General features: G+C 34.9%; 1 protein-coding gene across 3 annotated transcripts in view; it reads right to left on the bottom strand.

Annotated features, from left to right (window-relative positions):
- LOC136820482 (uncharacterized) overlaps nt 1–7,755 on the bottom strand; it is a 34,727-nt gene extending 26,972 nt beyond the window's left edge. For all 3 annotated transcript variants that reach the window (XM_067076664.1, XM_067076665.1, XM_067076668.1), the window contains exons 1-9: nt 7,404–7,755; nt 6,161–6,451; nt 4,447–5,436; nt 3,020–3,139; nt 2,616–2,726; nt 2,091–2,188; nt 1,632–1,782; nt 925–1,212; nt 23–160 (exon numbers count right to left, since the gene is read on the bottom strand). In XM_067076664.1, the coding sequence (XP_066932765.1) occupies nt 23–160; nt 925–1,212; nt 1,632–1,782; nt 2,091–2,188; nt 2,616–2,726; nt 3,020–3,139; nt 4,447–5,436; nt 6,161–6,451; nt 7,404–7,479 (2,263 nt within the window). In that variant the 5' untranslated portion in view covers nt 7,480–7,755. The remainder of the gene's footprint in view (nt 1–22; nt 161–924; nt 1,213–1,631; nt 1,783–2,090; nt 2,189–2,615; nt 2,727–3,019; nt 3,140–4,446; nt 5,437–6,160; nt 6,452–7,403) is intronic.
- Between the last annotated feature and the right edge of the window lie 8,135 nt (nt 7,756–15,890).

Here is a 15,890-nt window from a genome sequence, read left to right as displayed (position 1 = left end):
AAAACATATTTTGAGATCATACCTGTGATAGCACTGAAGACTTCACCCCCTGTTTCGTTGCGATGAAACCATCTGACGTCGCCACCTACTACTTCAAAATGATACAATCCTAAATTGTGGTTGGAGTGTGATCCGACAGTATCAAAGATCGAATGAACACCTGAGAATAAAGAGACAAGAATAGTGTTACAAAAGTAATTCTATAAACAGCTAGTTTAGTACGCAAGACGACTAATTCAGACATAGCAGGATATACACGTTTTTTTTTTATAAGGAACCTTAACTTTGCTCTGAGCCTGGAGTTCCTTATTTTTACAGAAAATTTCAGCCTCAAAGTTCCTTATCGAGTTCCTTATTTACATAGCTGCTAAGTTTGGATAACCATCTCTTACTGTTCCTTAAAGCTTGATTTCTTATTCTCAGCCTGAGCAGTTCCTTAACAATTCCTTATTTTTTGGACCATTTTCAGCCTCGAGTTCCTTATAAACGTGTTCCTTATAAAAAAAAACGTGTAAACAAAAATATTGGAAAAGACAAACGTTTGTGTTAGTCTTATTGTAGTTAATACAAATTGATATTACCCCGTAACAATTATTGGTTTATCAAATGACACCCATATTACTAGTATTATACGGATCATAAACGATTCCAGTCTAATAATTAGGGAGCACTTATAATTGTATGGCATTCCAATAGGCAGACACTCCTATGATAGCGAATTAGACAAATATTTCTAACAATCAGACACCACCTACACTCACCGGCAGTACCTGGTAACGAGAGCTTTCAATCTAAGTGTAGAGAATGAATACAACCATCGAAAACGAAAATCTTTGGATATTAGGAACCTAGGTGGATCAAAAGAACTGATACCAAGAGGGTCTTAAATTTAAACAGTTGTATGTTTTATAAAAAGGTTCTCACCTTCAACGTGATTCAAGTTAACCCAACTAGCGATGGTGATAGCTGTCTTAGGATGGTTCTTCATAACACTTCCGTCAAACACGATATCTCCACCAAGCGGTATAGTGACACCGTGTCTACAAGAACTATGCGTGTCTATGATTTGACTACCTCCGTTCAAGAAACCATTATTCCCGTAATTTGATTTATCAAGTGCAACCGTTTCGTCCATTTTCTCAAACCCGATATCCTCGATTAATGTCGAATCGGCTTTCGGGATATCTGATCTACTGTGTTGCTCTTGATTCTCTAAAATATTGAAATAGACATGCAATATAGACTTTCATTATGCGCATACATTCTTCAGCGTTAAGCAAGACCTATGGCCTATGCTTAGAATAGGCAGACAATATCTTTCTTGGTAAACACATATAGTATAATGGTACATAATGACATTTTTCGATAAGTAGCCTTTGAGCAAGATTTCAAGATTTCAATGCATTTCCCTTATTTCGGTGAAGACAAAAGGTTGTTTCAACGTCCAACTAACGTACATCGTATAACGCTAGATGAACGTTGAAACAATGTGAGTGACAGCTGGGTATCACCCCCATCCATCCAATGCGTGCAGTATCAAACCCACTAAAAGGAGATTATGTTGTTGTAAACGACCGTTCAAATAAATGCAATAGCAAAGATATACAAAATTGCAAACAACATAAAAGTACCTTTAGCCAAAGTGGTATTGAAGACTTCTATACGAAGACACGGAACATCTCCACTCCAAAAAACGGGGAGAAATCGGATAAAACGGGCCATAATGGGATTCTTTAACGTTTGGAAAGTGACATCATGTTCATCATGGTTTCCGTAAAAGATCTAAAGAGAATACCAAATATGATAGCTTGGACTTTCAATTAATATTAGAGTATAGTAAACCTGTGGTCAATACTGTAAAAACTTGTCTAACATACTAGAGCCTTGTTTTCAGTCAAAAGTGTATATACACAAGCTCGCCGACGTCTTTCAAAAATAGAAAAGGATTTACTATGCTATTCTTTACAGCTAAACACGTAATGTAATTTTGTAAACTATATTGATATCCCAGTGCGGTGCAGTTTCCCTGTATGATAAATGGTTGTTAGTAGTGGGTAAAATTGTCCCATCGGGTCTGTGATATATATTACCTTTTCATCTCCGTCTTCACGGTAAGATTCCCAAAGTTTTCCATCATCACTAAATTGTAATTTGAATCGCTCCACCCATTTTCTTTGTAAAGGATTCCCTAAGAAAAACACAGAGTATAATTCAAGCAAGATTAAGGTTTCAGATAGGCATAATGTAAGGCAGTACTTCAATGATACCCAGGGGCTACCTACCCTTGCTGTCCAACGGGAGTGTGCCGCTGAAGTGTGAAAAATGGACTCCACGTGGAAAAAAGGGATTCTGAATGGGACTGAAATTTCAGAATTTTCTCAAAATTTTCCATATTTTTTTAAATTTCCCCAAAAAGGTACCCTTCGATGGACTGATTTTTTTCATTTTTGCTGTTTTTGCGTTTTAGTACGAAATGACTCTAAAGGCATTACATTGTCTTACAGTCAGGGTAACCTGATGGCGTGTCAATTTCTTAGTACTTTATATTTATCTTGATTGGTCTTACAAAAGTCTATATGAACAATATTTCAACCAATCAATCAATTGGTTTTTACCTTGCATGCCAATCCTACAAAACATGGTTTGTTGTCCGAAATCAATCGAAAGGTATTGTGGGATACCAATGTCTGTTGAGTTCTTATCAGCACACCATGATCCTCCTTTGTCTACAAGAACAGCGGGAACACATTTTGAATTTTCATTTTCATAGTGTATGTATCATGCTATTTTTCCTACCGAGGACACCCGGAAAAATCTGGAATTCGCCATCTATTTTTCTCTAAATAGAGCTTATTTTTCATATTTGGTTCAAACCTTCAAACTCAAGTTTTTGTCAGTAGTGGCAAATTCAAAAGAATTTTTCGCTATAACGTTAATTTAATCCTGCTGGCGAAAACCGGGGTGTTTTCGCAGTAGACATTACATCATGAATATCAAGAATGGGGAAGTAAACACATACCTTCGTAAGCGACTTTCAATCTTGCATCATGAGCTGGGAAACCTTGCATACTTGAAGTTGCAGAAAAACGATCATCAGGGATCTGAGAAGGACGACTCACTCCAACAGGATGTAAACAACCTATTGTAGTGTGGAATAATACAATAATCTTGTATCATTATAAGATTCAAGATTATACTTTGGTTGATCTGGATATTATGAATAAATGTCATGGTGATTTTTTTGGAATGTGTGTGTGCGATAGAGTGGTAGGTCAATGGTATGAATGTATGAATAAAATAGCCTTAGAAATTTTTTTTTTTTTTTTGCTAAAACTTTGGGATGCTAGATGCAAATTTGTAAAGTGTGTTGCGTAAGTTAGGACGGGAATGCTGAATTAGAAATGATGAGAGAGCGATGCTAAGAGGTATGACAGATTAGTAATGGTGAAATATATGACGATGACATACTCATTCCCACCCAAAAATTTGGTCGATTTGTCGAAAATTCTGTCAAAACTGGTCATGGAAAAATTTTATCGGGGAAAAGTTATGTCACCCTCTAAATATTGCCCTATGACTTTTCTTGTCTTTATATACACAGGGGGTTAAGAATTTTGACTGAACTTTATATAAACCGCCCTGGAGACAGTTTTTCAATCCCGGCCAAAATCTTTGATCGGAATTTTGTTTTTGAAAGTGGTAGCCTAATGGTAGCACTACTCAATAGTAGTGTAAATGCATCAATAGTGCAAGGTTAACTTTTCCTTGAATACTTGCGATGATGTTGCGTCGATTGACGTTAATCTTCAACACTACAGGATTCTTTACGGGTACTACTTTCAAAGAAACTGCGATCAAAGATGGTGGATATGCTTAGTCCAGAGTTTATGAAGATCAGTGTATTGTTGTGAATCTTACGTTGTAAGAACAATTTTTGGAATGAATGACGTTGCATTGTAGATATAGGATAAAGCATGGAATAGATTTTATTTTCAATCTCTTTAGATGAATATGTTGGTATTGTTGGTGATGATGGATATGGTGGTGTATGAGATGAAATGTATGGTGATGATGGATGTGAGGGCGTAAGTGGCGGTGATGGTGGTAATGGTGGTGGCGGTGATAGAATGTTATTCAAACGTCGTTTATAAGGATTCTTCAATAATAACAACCCTAGAAAAAAAAGATATTCCAAAATGATAAAATCTTTTTTTTTCGAAAGAAATCCCTCCTGAAACATCACAACCGACCACGTTTCAAAATAAGCAAAGATAAATCTCCCCCAATGCATTAAAACCTACTCTAAGTTTTCCCAAGCTGTCCGAATTTAAATTAATTGATTGTTTTTAAGTGTTTTTAAAGGAACAAAAAATCGTCCTGCAGCAGCAGCTACGAAAAAGTCTTAACGATTCAAATTCAAAACATATGAAAGACAAAAGACCTTACCTGGGAAAAAACTGTGTACTCCTCTCAACGCTTCGATCGGATGTGAATTCGGGATATCATAAATATTATCTTTAGCTGCAAGTTGGTGAACAGGTTCAAATATACCCGCAGACGAATCGGGCGCCAAATTGACAGAAGATGGCGATGGCGGTCTTGGAATAGCATCTTTCTCAACTCTCACTTCAGGCGATTCATCCGTAGGAAATTCTGTAAGCGGCTCAACATTAATTTGTGACATAATTTTATCCTTTTCTTTCCGCGTTTCATCTGGGTTCGGTGTCTCCAATTTTTTAATATTTGGTCTTAACGGTACGTTTGTCTTTTTAACTATATCGTATTTTGGTGATTCGATCTTCGGGTTAATAAAACTCTTAATCACCTTGTTTGATTTCGGTTTAATTGCATTACTACTTGCCATTAAATCAAAAGTCGGTTTATACACAGTACTTTTCTTACTATTAACAACTACTGGGGCAGGTTTCCCCGGGACAGAAGCCGACCCGCTTAAAAACGGGACAGTCCCCCTCTGTTGAAAAGCCGGAAAATTAAACCATTGTCCTTGCGGTATAAAAGACCTTTGATTCGTATTCATAAAGTTCGGCTGCTGTTGTTGATAGGTGTTTAAATTATTAGTAATATATTGTCTAGCATTATAAGGTGAATTTAATGTCTGTGTATTAGATGAGAGTGGATTATTTCGAGGCCCGGTTAGCCTCCATAGTGGGGTATTATAATAATCATATGGGAAGTCTCTAGTAACACGCTTCTTATGTTTCTTATGGTGGTGGTGATGGTGGTGGCTATGGTGGTGTTTGTGTTTGTGTTTATGCTTATTGTTGTTTTTATTATAACTTTGTTGTATAAGTGTCTTTGAAGTTTCTTGTGAATGGTGTGCATTGTTAACATGTTTTTGTTGCTGTTTATTGTCTTTTGTTTTATACTGCATATTTTGTTGATCTTGTTTATTTACATTGTTCTTCGAGTTGAGGCCTTAAAAAGTACAATGAAAAGAAAATTAGAACCATGTAGCACTACCAAGAAACTTGTGGTATTTTGTTTACCCGAAATGACATCCCAGCTGACACACAACGTTGTTTCAACGTTCATCTAACGTTAAATGGACGCTGTGAACATTAATCTGCTAAGGGAAGTTTTATTTTTAAAAAGTTTCTTCGCAAAATAAATTCTATATAAGAAAAGGTTTTTTCTTTTTTTTTCAGCCAGATGGACAAAATTCATGGAATTTCGTAAACAGGTTCGAAATTCCCTAAAACCCTTTGAAAGCCCTTTCAAAACGTAGATATTAACAAATTTGTAAGTAAAGTGTCAAAGGTAAAAGGAGAATCATTTATCAAATCTAATGATCAAATCATAAGCAAATAGTAAGACCACACACCCCTGTCTCACAGCCCCGTTGGAATTTTTCCCACAGCGGGATAAACATTTCTGTCAAAATCCCAATGGGGATAGAAATTCCATTGTTCCAAGTTCAAAAAACAGGTGGGGCCGGTTTTTAGAGTGCAATTTTTCTACATTGAATTTCGAATGGGTATGAAATCAAAGTAAATTTTCGAATGGGCTGAAATTATAGGATATTTTTCCCACCAGGGACCAAATTTTGACCAAATTTTCCAGTAGGTTGGGACTCAACCGGGTCCGTGAGACAGGGGTGTGATCATGTAAATAAGGAATTTTGAAACGTAATCACCACTACCTTGTGCTGAAGAAGAGCCTTCTCTCTTTAGTGCAAATATGGAGAACACTGCATTGCCATCCTCCATCAAGGTGCAATGTGGATCTGCGTTACCTTGGCAATGTATACCAAAACATTTCGAACCATCATGTAAACCATATTGGAATATCTGAGATTTGCAACATAATTTACGACATCCTTCAAATTCAAGATCGTCACCTAATAATTTGACATTCTCTGTATCTAGTCCGTTTTTTAAGGAATAACCTACTTTGATACTGTCTATTGTACATTTCTGAGCGTAAACATCTCCTGAAAAAGGTAGAAAAGAAATGTGGAAATGATTAAAAAGTTTCAATTAGTCTTAAAGGTTTTGTTCTTAAATAATAGAGTGATATCGTTTGGTTACTCATCAATCTTAATTTACAAGTTTTCTCATTTTGAATTGAGACGAATACAGAGCAAGATTGGTCAGAAAGAGGAAAGTTTTTTGTTTATTCAGCACAATATAACAACAGGGAGACACCGTCCTGATATGAAATATGTGTCTGATATGAAACGGGAGCACTTATATAAAAGTAAAGGCACATTTGCCCTGGGAACAGGTTGATAAAAGGAAATGTGGTAGGAAATGAAAGTCAATTGAGAAAGCAGAGAATGTTAGCGCTAACTGTCGAGGAAAATATATGGTTTTTGACCTTTAACATTCTAAACAGGAATGTAACTAGTTTAGGTTCTTACGTCTTATTGTCATAAATGGGGTAAATTCTTGAAAAATATGGAAAGGATACCTTTAGTAACAACTTGCAGGGTGTACATATCTAATATGAGCCCTAGAATATTTGTGTTTTCCCGGTATTTTGCATAAACCCCTCCTCAAACTTCAATATTAGGGTTCAGCTCTCTAGGGCTTATTCATTGAATTTAGGGGCCTCAAGGTTAAATGAGTCTGTTAGCAAAGCTATCAAATTATTTCAAGGGTATACTGCCATCATATAACTACACTGATTGTAGATAGACTTCATTATGAACATCTGCAGAGGTATATTACAAGCAAGCGTGGGGAATATAGTTTGAGCCAATATGATTGATCAGATAAAAATAAGCAGATCAATTATCGATTACAGCCTAGTTGTACAATTCAGATTTGCTGCGGAAGACAAAGATGAGATGTCCATGGGAATGTCATAGGAAAGTGGTGTATGTATAGGGTCTATATCCATTCCAAATGATTCGTAGGTCAGTAAATAATAAAGACACTAACCTATTCCCAATAGCAGGAGGATCGTCAATCGCCAAGCCAAGAGGGCTGGTTTAAATCGAACTTTACAATTTAACATGCTTACGAGCTAACAAGTCATTACGCTTAGCTAAATTGTGACATTTCAACACAACATTTCAAATCAAGTTTCGAACAAACAAACCATGGACAAAAAATTAATACAAAATCACCAAAAATAATACAATCTACACCACAAAAAGCAATAAGTTACGACATTTTTTCCACTAAAATTTCAAAGCAGTCAAACTTTCAAAATTCAGCTCTTTGCAGCTCTGCGCAAAAAGATTATGCAAAAAAATTCGGTAAATTATTGTTGTTTAAAAGTTTTGCAAACTTTTTGTATTAGTTTTAAAAGTTTGGCTAGTTTAAGCGAAACCTAGGTAGCTTGGTTGAAATTTGCATTCAGCTTTATAAAAATGTGCATTTTGCGTTTAAAACAAATGGCCGAAACATAAAGGTTGAATGCGCTTACAAATGTTGGGAAACTGTTTAGCGCGCTGTTGTTCAGAACTCGAATCAGCCAACCATAGCAAACAATTTTAATTTTCCCGCTAGAAATTCTTATTTTATTTTAATTATATCTAATAATTTTACTATAATAATTTTAGAAGGAATCTAATATACTCTGAACGTGAGTTAATGTGTTTGGAAACAAGATTTTGTTTTGTTTTGTTTTTGTTTTGTCTAGAAAACAATGAAATTGAACAAAAGAAACAAAAGTTTCTCACCCTTAAAAGCCTGGGTTTTAATCAAGAATAAGCATGCTTATAACTGTTATGCTTATAAAAGAAAAAACATGTACTAAAAAGAATTTCCTAAAGTGCTTTCTTTCCAAGAAATTATAGGGCGTCAAAAGTATAAGAGCATTTCAAGTCTAAGAAATTATCTCTTTCTTAAAGAAATTGCACCAAGATATCCACAAAATGCTGAAAATAGCCTTTTAAGATATCAGGTAAAGAAGCCAGGGCATTCTAAACTTTAGACATTCCTGTAGAAATAGCTAAAGAAGGCTTTTTTTGTAAAGATTTCAGCGATTTTTCTCTAATAACCTAATAAAAAAAGAAACAACCTTTTCGAAATTTTCGAGACAACGATTCTAGTATTGAATTTATACAATTTAATCATGGAAATAAAGCGAGACTAATTTGATCAGTTGTTTTGCACGGACCCGAAAATAAAATCGAAATAAAAATAAAATTCATTTTGGTAGTACAATTTTTTTTCATTGCTTCACAGACTCCCAAATGTTCAAAATTTTGGCAGTATTTCGCCAGGGTTTTGAGAATTTTATATGTTCAATAATGTTTCATTTTATCGACGAATTCAACTTTTTTGTGTCTTTTTATTTTCTATTTCGCATTTTTGGCAAGATTTTGCTGCCTTTTTAGGAGATTGTATAGGTGAAATTCCATTTTTTTTAATTTACAAATACCGAAAAACCGGTAATTTTTTCATGAAAAGCCGGCGTACAAACAAAAAACTTCTTTAATAATATGAATGTTCTGAGGACTATTGGAACACCGATCAATTTTTCGTCAAATAACGGATTGCCGGTCAATACTGAAGCCCCCGTTATCTGTGCCACAGGTAAACTATTGATATATTTTGGCTGGAAAATATTTTCTAAATTCGATTCTAATAAAATTTTCTTTGTTGAAAGTTAAGTCATTTTTTTCAGATAATTATAGTCGTTCCGAATTTTTTACCTCATTAGTTTTTTTCCTGGAGGAGACAGCTTGGACAAAAACTCACGTAGAAAATTTGTTTGATAAATGGCGACAAAAAGGTCTTAAGAGACAACAAGAGTTTCGGCCACAGGGAGCCATGTCTTATCATAGTGGTATCAAAATAAAACTTCCATGTACGAAATATTTGGTGGTTCTTTTTATCGATTTTTTATTTCGCAATTGTTTCTAACTGTTTGGGTTTTCTAGTTTGATAAAAATATACACCAGTCAGAATTGGGAAAGCCAAGACCATGAATAATTCAAATAATTCATAGAAACAGAATACTGTAAAATTTCCTGTAAATATTTTCTAGTTTGTTGATATATATGTTTGATTTATTTTGGCAATTGAGAGGTAAATTGCTCAAACATTAAGCAAGTATCTGATGTTTAAGCCTCCAAAGGTTTCGTATCTTTTCACATTAGCACATAGAGTTTCTTTGGTCTTTTTGACCACACTACCTTGAAAGTTGACGCCTTATGATTTTCGATTGTGTCTGAATGACATACTCACCTATGCATTCTGTAAATATTTTCTAATTTGTTGATAGCTGTTTGATTTTGGCAATTGAGAGGTGAATTGCCCAAACGTTAAGCAAGTTTTTTGATGTTTGAGCCTCTAAAGGTTTCGGATCTTTTCACAAAGAGTTTTCATGATGACAACAATGAATCAAAACATCTACAAATGCTCAATCTTTGAGACTTTGAAATATGTTTAGGTCCTTGCTTGAACTTAAAGGTTTTGCTTTTAAATAAGAGTGATATCGCTTGTTTACTCCTCAATTTTGATTCACAAGCTTTTTAATATTGGATTGACACGGATGTGGAGCAAGATTGGTCGCAGAAAGAGGAAAGGAAAAACATTTTTTTGCTAATATCAGCATAATATAACAGTAAGAAGACATTGTCCTGATATGAAGTATGTGTCTGATATGAAACGCTTATGTAAAAATAAAACCTTTAAGGTGATTTTTCGAAGAATTTACAGGTTTAACACATCTTGGATCAGCCTGGATGTCTAAGACTAAGTTGAATGATAATTCAAACAAGATCTCTCTAATAATTTTTTATGTTCTAATGTATTTATGTTCTGAGAAATAGACTAACGAGCGAACAGTATTTAGTTTGACTTTAGTTTTGATAGATATTATAATGTATATTTCTGAGAAATCGAGGATGTTTTTTTGTAGGGCATATTAACCATTGAAAAGAATTTCTTCGAAACTCTACCGCGGAATTTTTTCTCTCTAACTATTGCTGTTACCGGCAGCAAACTCTATATATTTTACCGCGTTTACTATCCCTGTAACGGTACCGTGAACGCAACAGTTTAGCTTTTTCTGAAATTCAAACTATGGAGACCGAATATCTTTTTTTTTCTATTTAATGAGAAACAATAATTGTTTTTTTGTTAAGACTTAACTATGTTTTTATCTTTTAACTTTGAGCCATCTTATTTTATTACTTTGACTCTAACATTTGCTAAAAATTCGGTTACCATGCAAATCAAATCAATCAAGTGCAGGTTCAGGATGGTTCTTAAATTGTTCTTAGTTAAGAATATTCTGATAAAAATGAGTGTATTCGAATAAGTCCCTTTTGACAAGGTCATAGGTGATTATAAATTTTTGGACACCTGTTTTGATCTACATTAAAGGAAAATATTCTAGAGGTCCTTTATAGTCTGATCCCTATCCAGGAAAACTTCCCCTTCATTTTTTTCTACATCTGGTGATTTTCCTCCCAAAGAAAGATATCGGAAAAACAAAAACAGTTCATCAACCTTATGGTCCAAAAAAAAATGTTCTTGATAGATGTAAACAACGAGAAAATGTTAAAGGAAAAAATTCTTCAATCAACTCAGTGAGTATCAGTCAGCTTGGTCTAGAACACGCGAAAACAATCTCAGTATTGAAAGTAGCTTGCTTTGAAAAGAAGGTACACCTGACCGGGCACAAGAGACAATGTTATTGATTTCTTTTAACTAACATAGGCCACCGCCAGGTCCTATGGTTGACCAGTTAATACAGTCGATATTCAATGGGAAATTGACATTGTTCTTTAGAATGAAAAGTCAAGCAGTTTGTTAGTCGATAAACTGATTTTAAACTACTAATCACCAAATAGAAAATGACTTGTAGGTTCTTTGGGGAAATAGGAAGAAAAAATCAGTGGTGAGGGGGAGGGGCAAACTTCGTGACTTTAAGGCGCACGGTAGGAAAGTTTATGAATGTTTACGATTTTTCACTGTAGGAAAGTGGTAGAGGGAGGTTCATTCATTTCTGAGGATAGTGGGTGGATTATTTCGGCATTGTCTTAGTTGAGAGTTGAGGTTTTATCAGATTAGTTTTTAGTATTTTTAATGAGGGATGATTCTGCTGTTTTTTGAACAGCCCGTCTTACGTGGCACAAAGGTAAAGTATTCGGCTAAGTTGCGCAAGGTGCACGACCAAGGTCTATTTCCCACCTAGTCATACCAAAAACATCGAGTACAAAATGGTACTCGATACCTTTCTGCTTAATGTTCGGAAAATAAGAGAAGGATCAAGAGTAGGTGGAGCAATCCAGGGAGAAAGAGTAGTACCCTCACCTACCTTTGGGTAGATAGCTATCGAAAGAGGAGCCTTCGGGTTGCATCCGAGCACTGAGCTTCTTTATACATGAAATAATAGATGAAACTGAGATGAAATCATCCAAATTCGTACTATCAGACAAGTTTGACCAAAAAGCCTTTTTTATTTGGAAAAAGAGAAAATCTTTTTGACCACAATAATTTCGAAGTTGACTTCGAGGCTACTTTAAAAAGCTATCGAGGTTACTTTAGAAAGTAATATTAAAAAGCTCCATAAGATGTCTTGTTTTGTACATGTCTGTGAAATTCCTTTAAAGTCAAAACTTTTTGGCCAATGTTTCTGTATATGAAAAAGATTATAAAGTTTTTGTCAGAGAAAGTAGTTGTTTTTACGGTACAAGCTAGTCGCTAAAGACATACCTGGTCAAGCATGGCTTTGAACGATTTTAACACTAGCAATATTAAGAAAATCTGATTTTTTCATGGAGTGACACCAATTATCTGTTTCGAATCGCAGGTCACTACAGAGATAGTACACCATAATTATGGGTTTAATCACTGACCTTCATGAGCCTTTGGTTAAGCCCACTGACATTTATATACCATGGACCAAGTTTCTCAATCCTGGCCAAGCAAAATACTTGACCGGAGTTTTTTTTAATTGGTACCCTAATGGCGGCATTACTCAATAGCGGTGAAAATGCATCGAGAGCGCTAGAATTACTTTTCTTCGAACACTTTTGATGATGTAACGCCGTTAGATGTTAATTTTTAACACTGCAACGGCTTCTTCTCGGGTACCAATTCAAGAAAAACTTCCATCAAAGATGGCAGATATAGCTTGGTCCAGGGATATATAAAGGTCAGTGGTTGAGCCCTTTCCACTATCTTTGATCGCAGTTTCTTTGAAAGTAGTACCCGTAAAGAATCCATTGCAGTGTTACAGATTAACGTCAATCGAAGCAACATCATCGCAAGTATTCAAGGAAAAGTTAACCTTGCACTATTGATACATTTACACCACTATTGAGTAGTGCTACCATTAGGGTAACACCTTAAAAAAAACTCCGATCAAAGATTTTGATTGGCCGGGATTAAGAAACTGTCTCCAGGGTCTACATAAAGTTTAGTGGATTTAATTTCAAATAAAAATGAGTAGTGTGTTGGAATTTCACTCAAGATATTTTTGGCAAACAGAAGGCGAAGAAATTGAGTAATAATCACAAATTAATATGTTGAAAGGTAGGCTGAGCTCTCACAATATAAAATGTGTACAAATTTTGAGGTTAAAATATTACAATATTGGTACTCATGAAGAAATTTTTCTTTGAAGGAAAAAATGAACTAATTTCTTTCATATCTTCTTGATAAAGTCTCATAAAAATTGAAAATGAAAAACCAATAAAAAGGAAAACACGAAAGAAGCCATCAGAAAGGCGACAAGATTTAATCCACTGATAAAAATTCTAAGTCAAGACCAGCCAAGTATCTACGATCATCACTTTGTTGAAAATTTTCAACTTAGATGGAAGATTCGTTGTGAAATTTGTTTTAAAGGTGAGCCCTAAGGAAGAAGTATATATCGTAGTACAGTATGCCAATTGAGTTTCAAACCGAAGACCGAAGAGGAATCTTCAATCTTCTTCAAGCAAGATAAAGGGGAAAAGGAAGGCCTGAAAAGTTGTAGCGTATTTTAAATATGACGGATTGAAACAAGCACTTTCTTTATTTTAGCATTTCACATTTGAATGAATTGTAGCGGTAAATGTTACTTCCAATCCGGCATTTGTAAGGAAATAATGCGTGATGTACAAAGGTAGAGAAATGAAGTGAATAGTTTTGGCTGCATTTTAGAAGCAGATTTAACCATCCTAAGTAAAGATTTAACACAAGTCTTTATTTTTTTGGGGATGCATTTGTTTGTTTCGGTTATTCCGACTGTCAAGGGCTGGAGAGATTTGATGATAAACTTTCCCAAAGGTGTGTGCCAACCTGGAATAGACTGCCGAGAAATGTCGTTTCAGCAAAGTCTATAAAGACCTTCAAAGAAAACCTCAACAATGCATGGGAAAACCATCCCTCAAAATACAATTCAAGAATAGTGTAAAATAAGATCGGTTAGAGGCCCACTGTGAGCCTAGCTTGTAAATCTGTATAATAATAATAATAATAATAATAATAAAGTATTAAAACCTGATTTTGGAGAAGTGCACTTTTAAGTAGCTTTATTTTGATCTATATTTTTACCTTTAAAATGATCCATTTAATTAGGGTCGATTTTTTAGATTTTTATGTTTTATGTATCGTCTGTTGCATTATCAAAAACCGAAGCCAACCAAACTCACATGGCTCTTTTCGCCTTCTGAACAGGTGCTTTTTAAGGTCGTACCAATACCGAAGAAATAAATCACGAAAGCCAGAGGTAATTTTCTGATTATTTCAGCCCTTACAGGTATTTCCAGTTTCCAAAAAGGAAATGCTTAAAGGCCGGTCTCCACTTTCGCGAATTCTTAACCTTTTTTGCTTGAAGAAAAGATTACGTCATAAAAATTTTTCGCGCAAACAAAAAATTTGAAGGAAGTTCTACTTTTTTCATCCGTTACTACGTCAATTTCTACCAATTGAATTGCTTAATTTTTCAACCGACCTATGACCTTAAAAAAACGTCAAAAAGTTTTCGCCCGTGTCGCGCGAAAGTGGAGACCGCCCTTAAGAATGACACATAACCATACCCTTCACTTGCCTATGTACCCCCTATATGCAAAGCTCTATTTCAATGTTTGTAAAATTAGGGGAACTTTATATCCTGTTCCTGGAATTTAACTTACGTACTTTCAGTAATTAGTAACATGTTGTTTGAAACATAGTTTGACCATAGGCCAATCAACGGAGAAACTAAGTTTATCAATATGCCAGATCTTTTGCTGTGCAGAGCAGAATTGTTTTCCAGAAATCGTATATTGATATCTATATCAAAAATTTCAAAAAATAGGGAGTCTAATTAGAAGAGACTATTTTGATGTTAGGGTGATGGTATACATAAGAATTTTTCTCAATTTTGCAAAAAAAGCATAAATAGTTCATTTAGAAATAAGAATTGAAGATTCTTTTTGGTGAAATAAATTGGCTATATATTGGCACCAGTACTATAACAAGATCAAAGTTTCAAGGCTCTGTTTCTTACATCTTTTGAAGAGCTTATTCTTTAGTTTTGGGGGCATTGGGACCCAGCTAAAGATCTTTTATATAATGGTTCAAGTCTGTTAATGTCATTTCAGTTCTTAAGGTATTCAGATTTGATTTATGGTAAAGATGAAACTCGTTGAAATGTCGTTTGACCTGACTTAGAATTAGTACACTTTTGTAATCATGTTGGACGGTGGAGAATTGCATGAAGCTAAGAGCCTTTTTTTCTTAGACTGGAGTCGTTTATAATGATAATATTATTATTGTTAGTTTTTAAGAACGACTGGAAGAATCCGGTGTTCCGGCCTTATAGATACCCCGGTTAGCTACGCAGAAGCTTGCGTAGCGAGAAAACAATTAATCAAGCAGCTACAAACTCTCAAAAAAAAATCAACTCATTGAAAATCACATCAATGAAAAACTATTTTTACCCCAGTTTTGGTGAGTCACGGGAATTAATTATGGCGAGTTTATTCAAACCAAATAAAAAAAAATCGCCACTTCACCGAAGTAATTTCTTCGCTAGATTTACATAATAACCCATAATTTTTATTTAGCGCGGTATATTTAGGACAAAAAGGAACCGATTTGCTTTGCAGATCGCGTTTCTTGGAAGAGATCGACATCACAGCAAAAAGCTGCAAACAGTGAAATACCATCCCCATGAGATGATACAGCTAAGAATTCGTTATTGAACGATTTTTACCACTTTTTACATAATGATGGTGATTACAGATTATATCCTAAAAACTAGACACTTTTCTGAACGGCGGAAAAAGTTTTTCCTTCCCTGCTGTCTAACATCAGTTCAATACGATCATATCGTCTACACAAGATCTCTAGAACACCCCCTTCTCACAGACCCGGGATTTTATCAGCCAGTGGGGGTGAAAAAAAAACGTACCAAAACTCGATGGGGATTGATATTTCCATGTTTCTAATGACTGGGGATTTGAATTACACTGTTTTCTAGCCAAAAAGATT

The sequence above is a fragment of the Clytia hemisphaerica genome, unplaced genomic scaffold (assembly GCF_902728285.1).
Source record: "Clytia hemisphaerica strain Z4C2 unplaced genomic scaffold, Clytia hemisphaerica genome assembly, whole genome shotgun sequence".
Lineage (NCBI taxonomy): Eukaryota > Metazoa > Cnidaria > Hydrozoa > Leptothecata > Clytiidae > Clytia > Clytia hemisphaerica.
The sequence above is the reverse complement of the archived record's forward strand: the minus strand, read 5'-3'. Positions and strand labels throughout refer to the sequence as shown.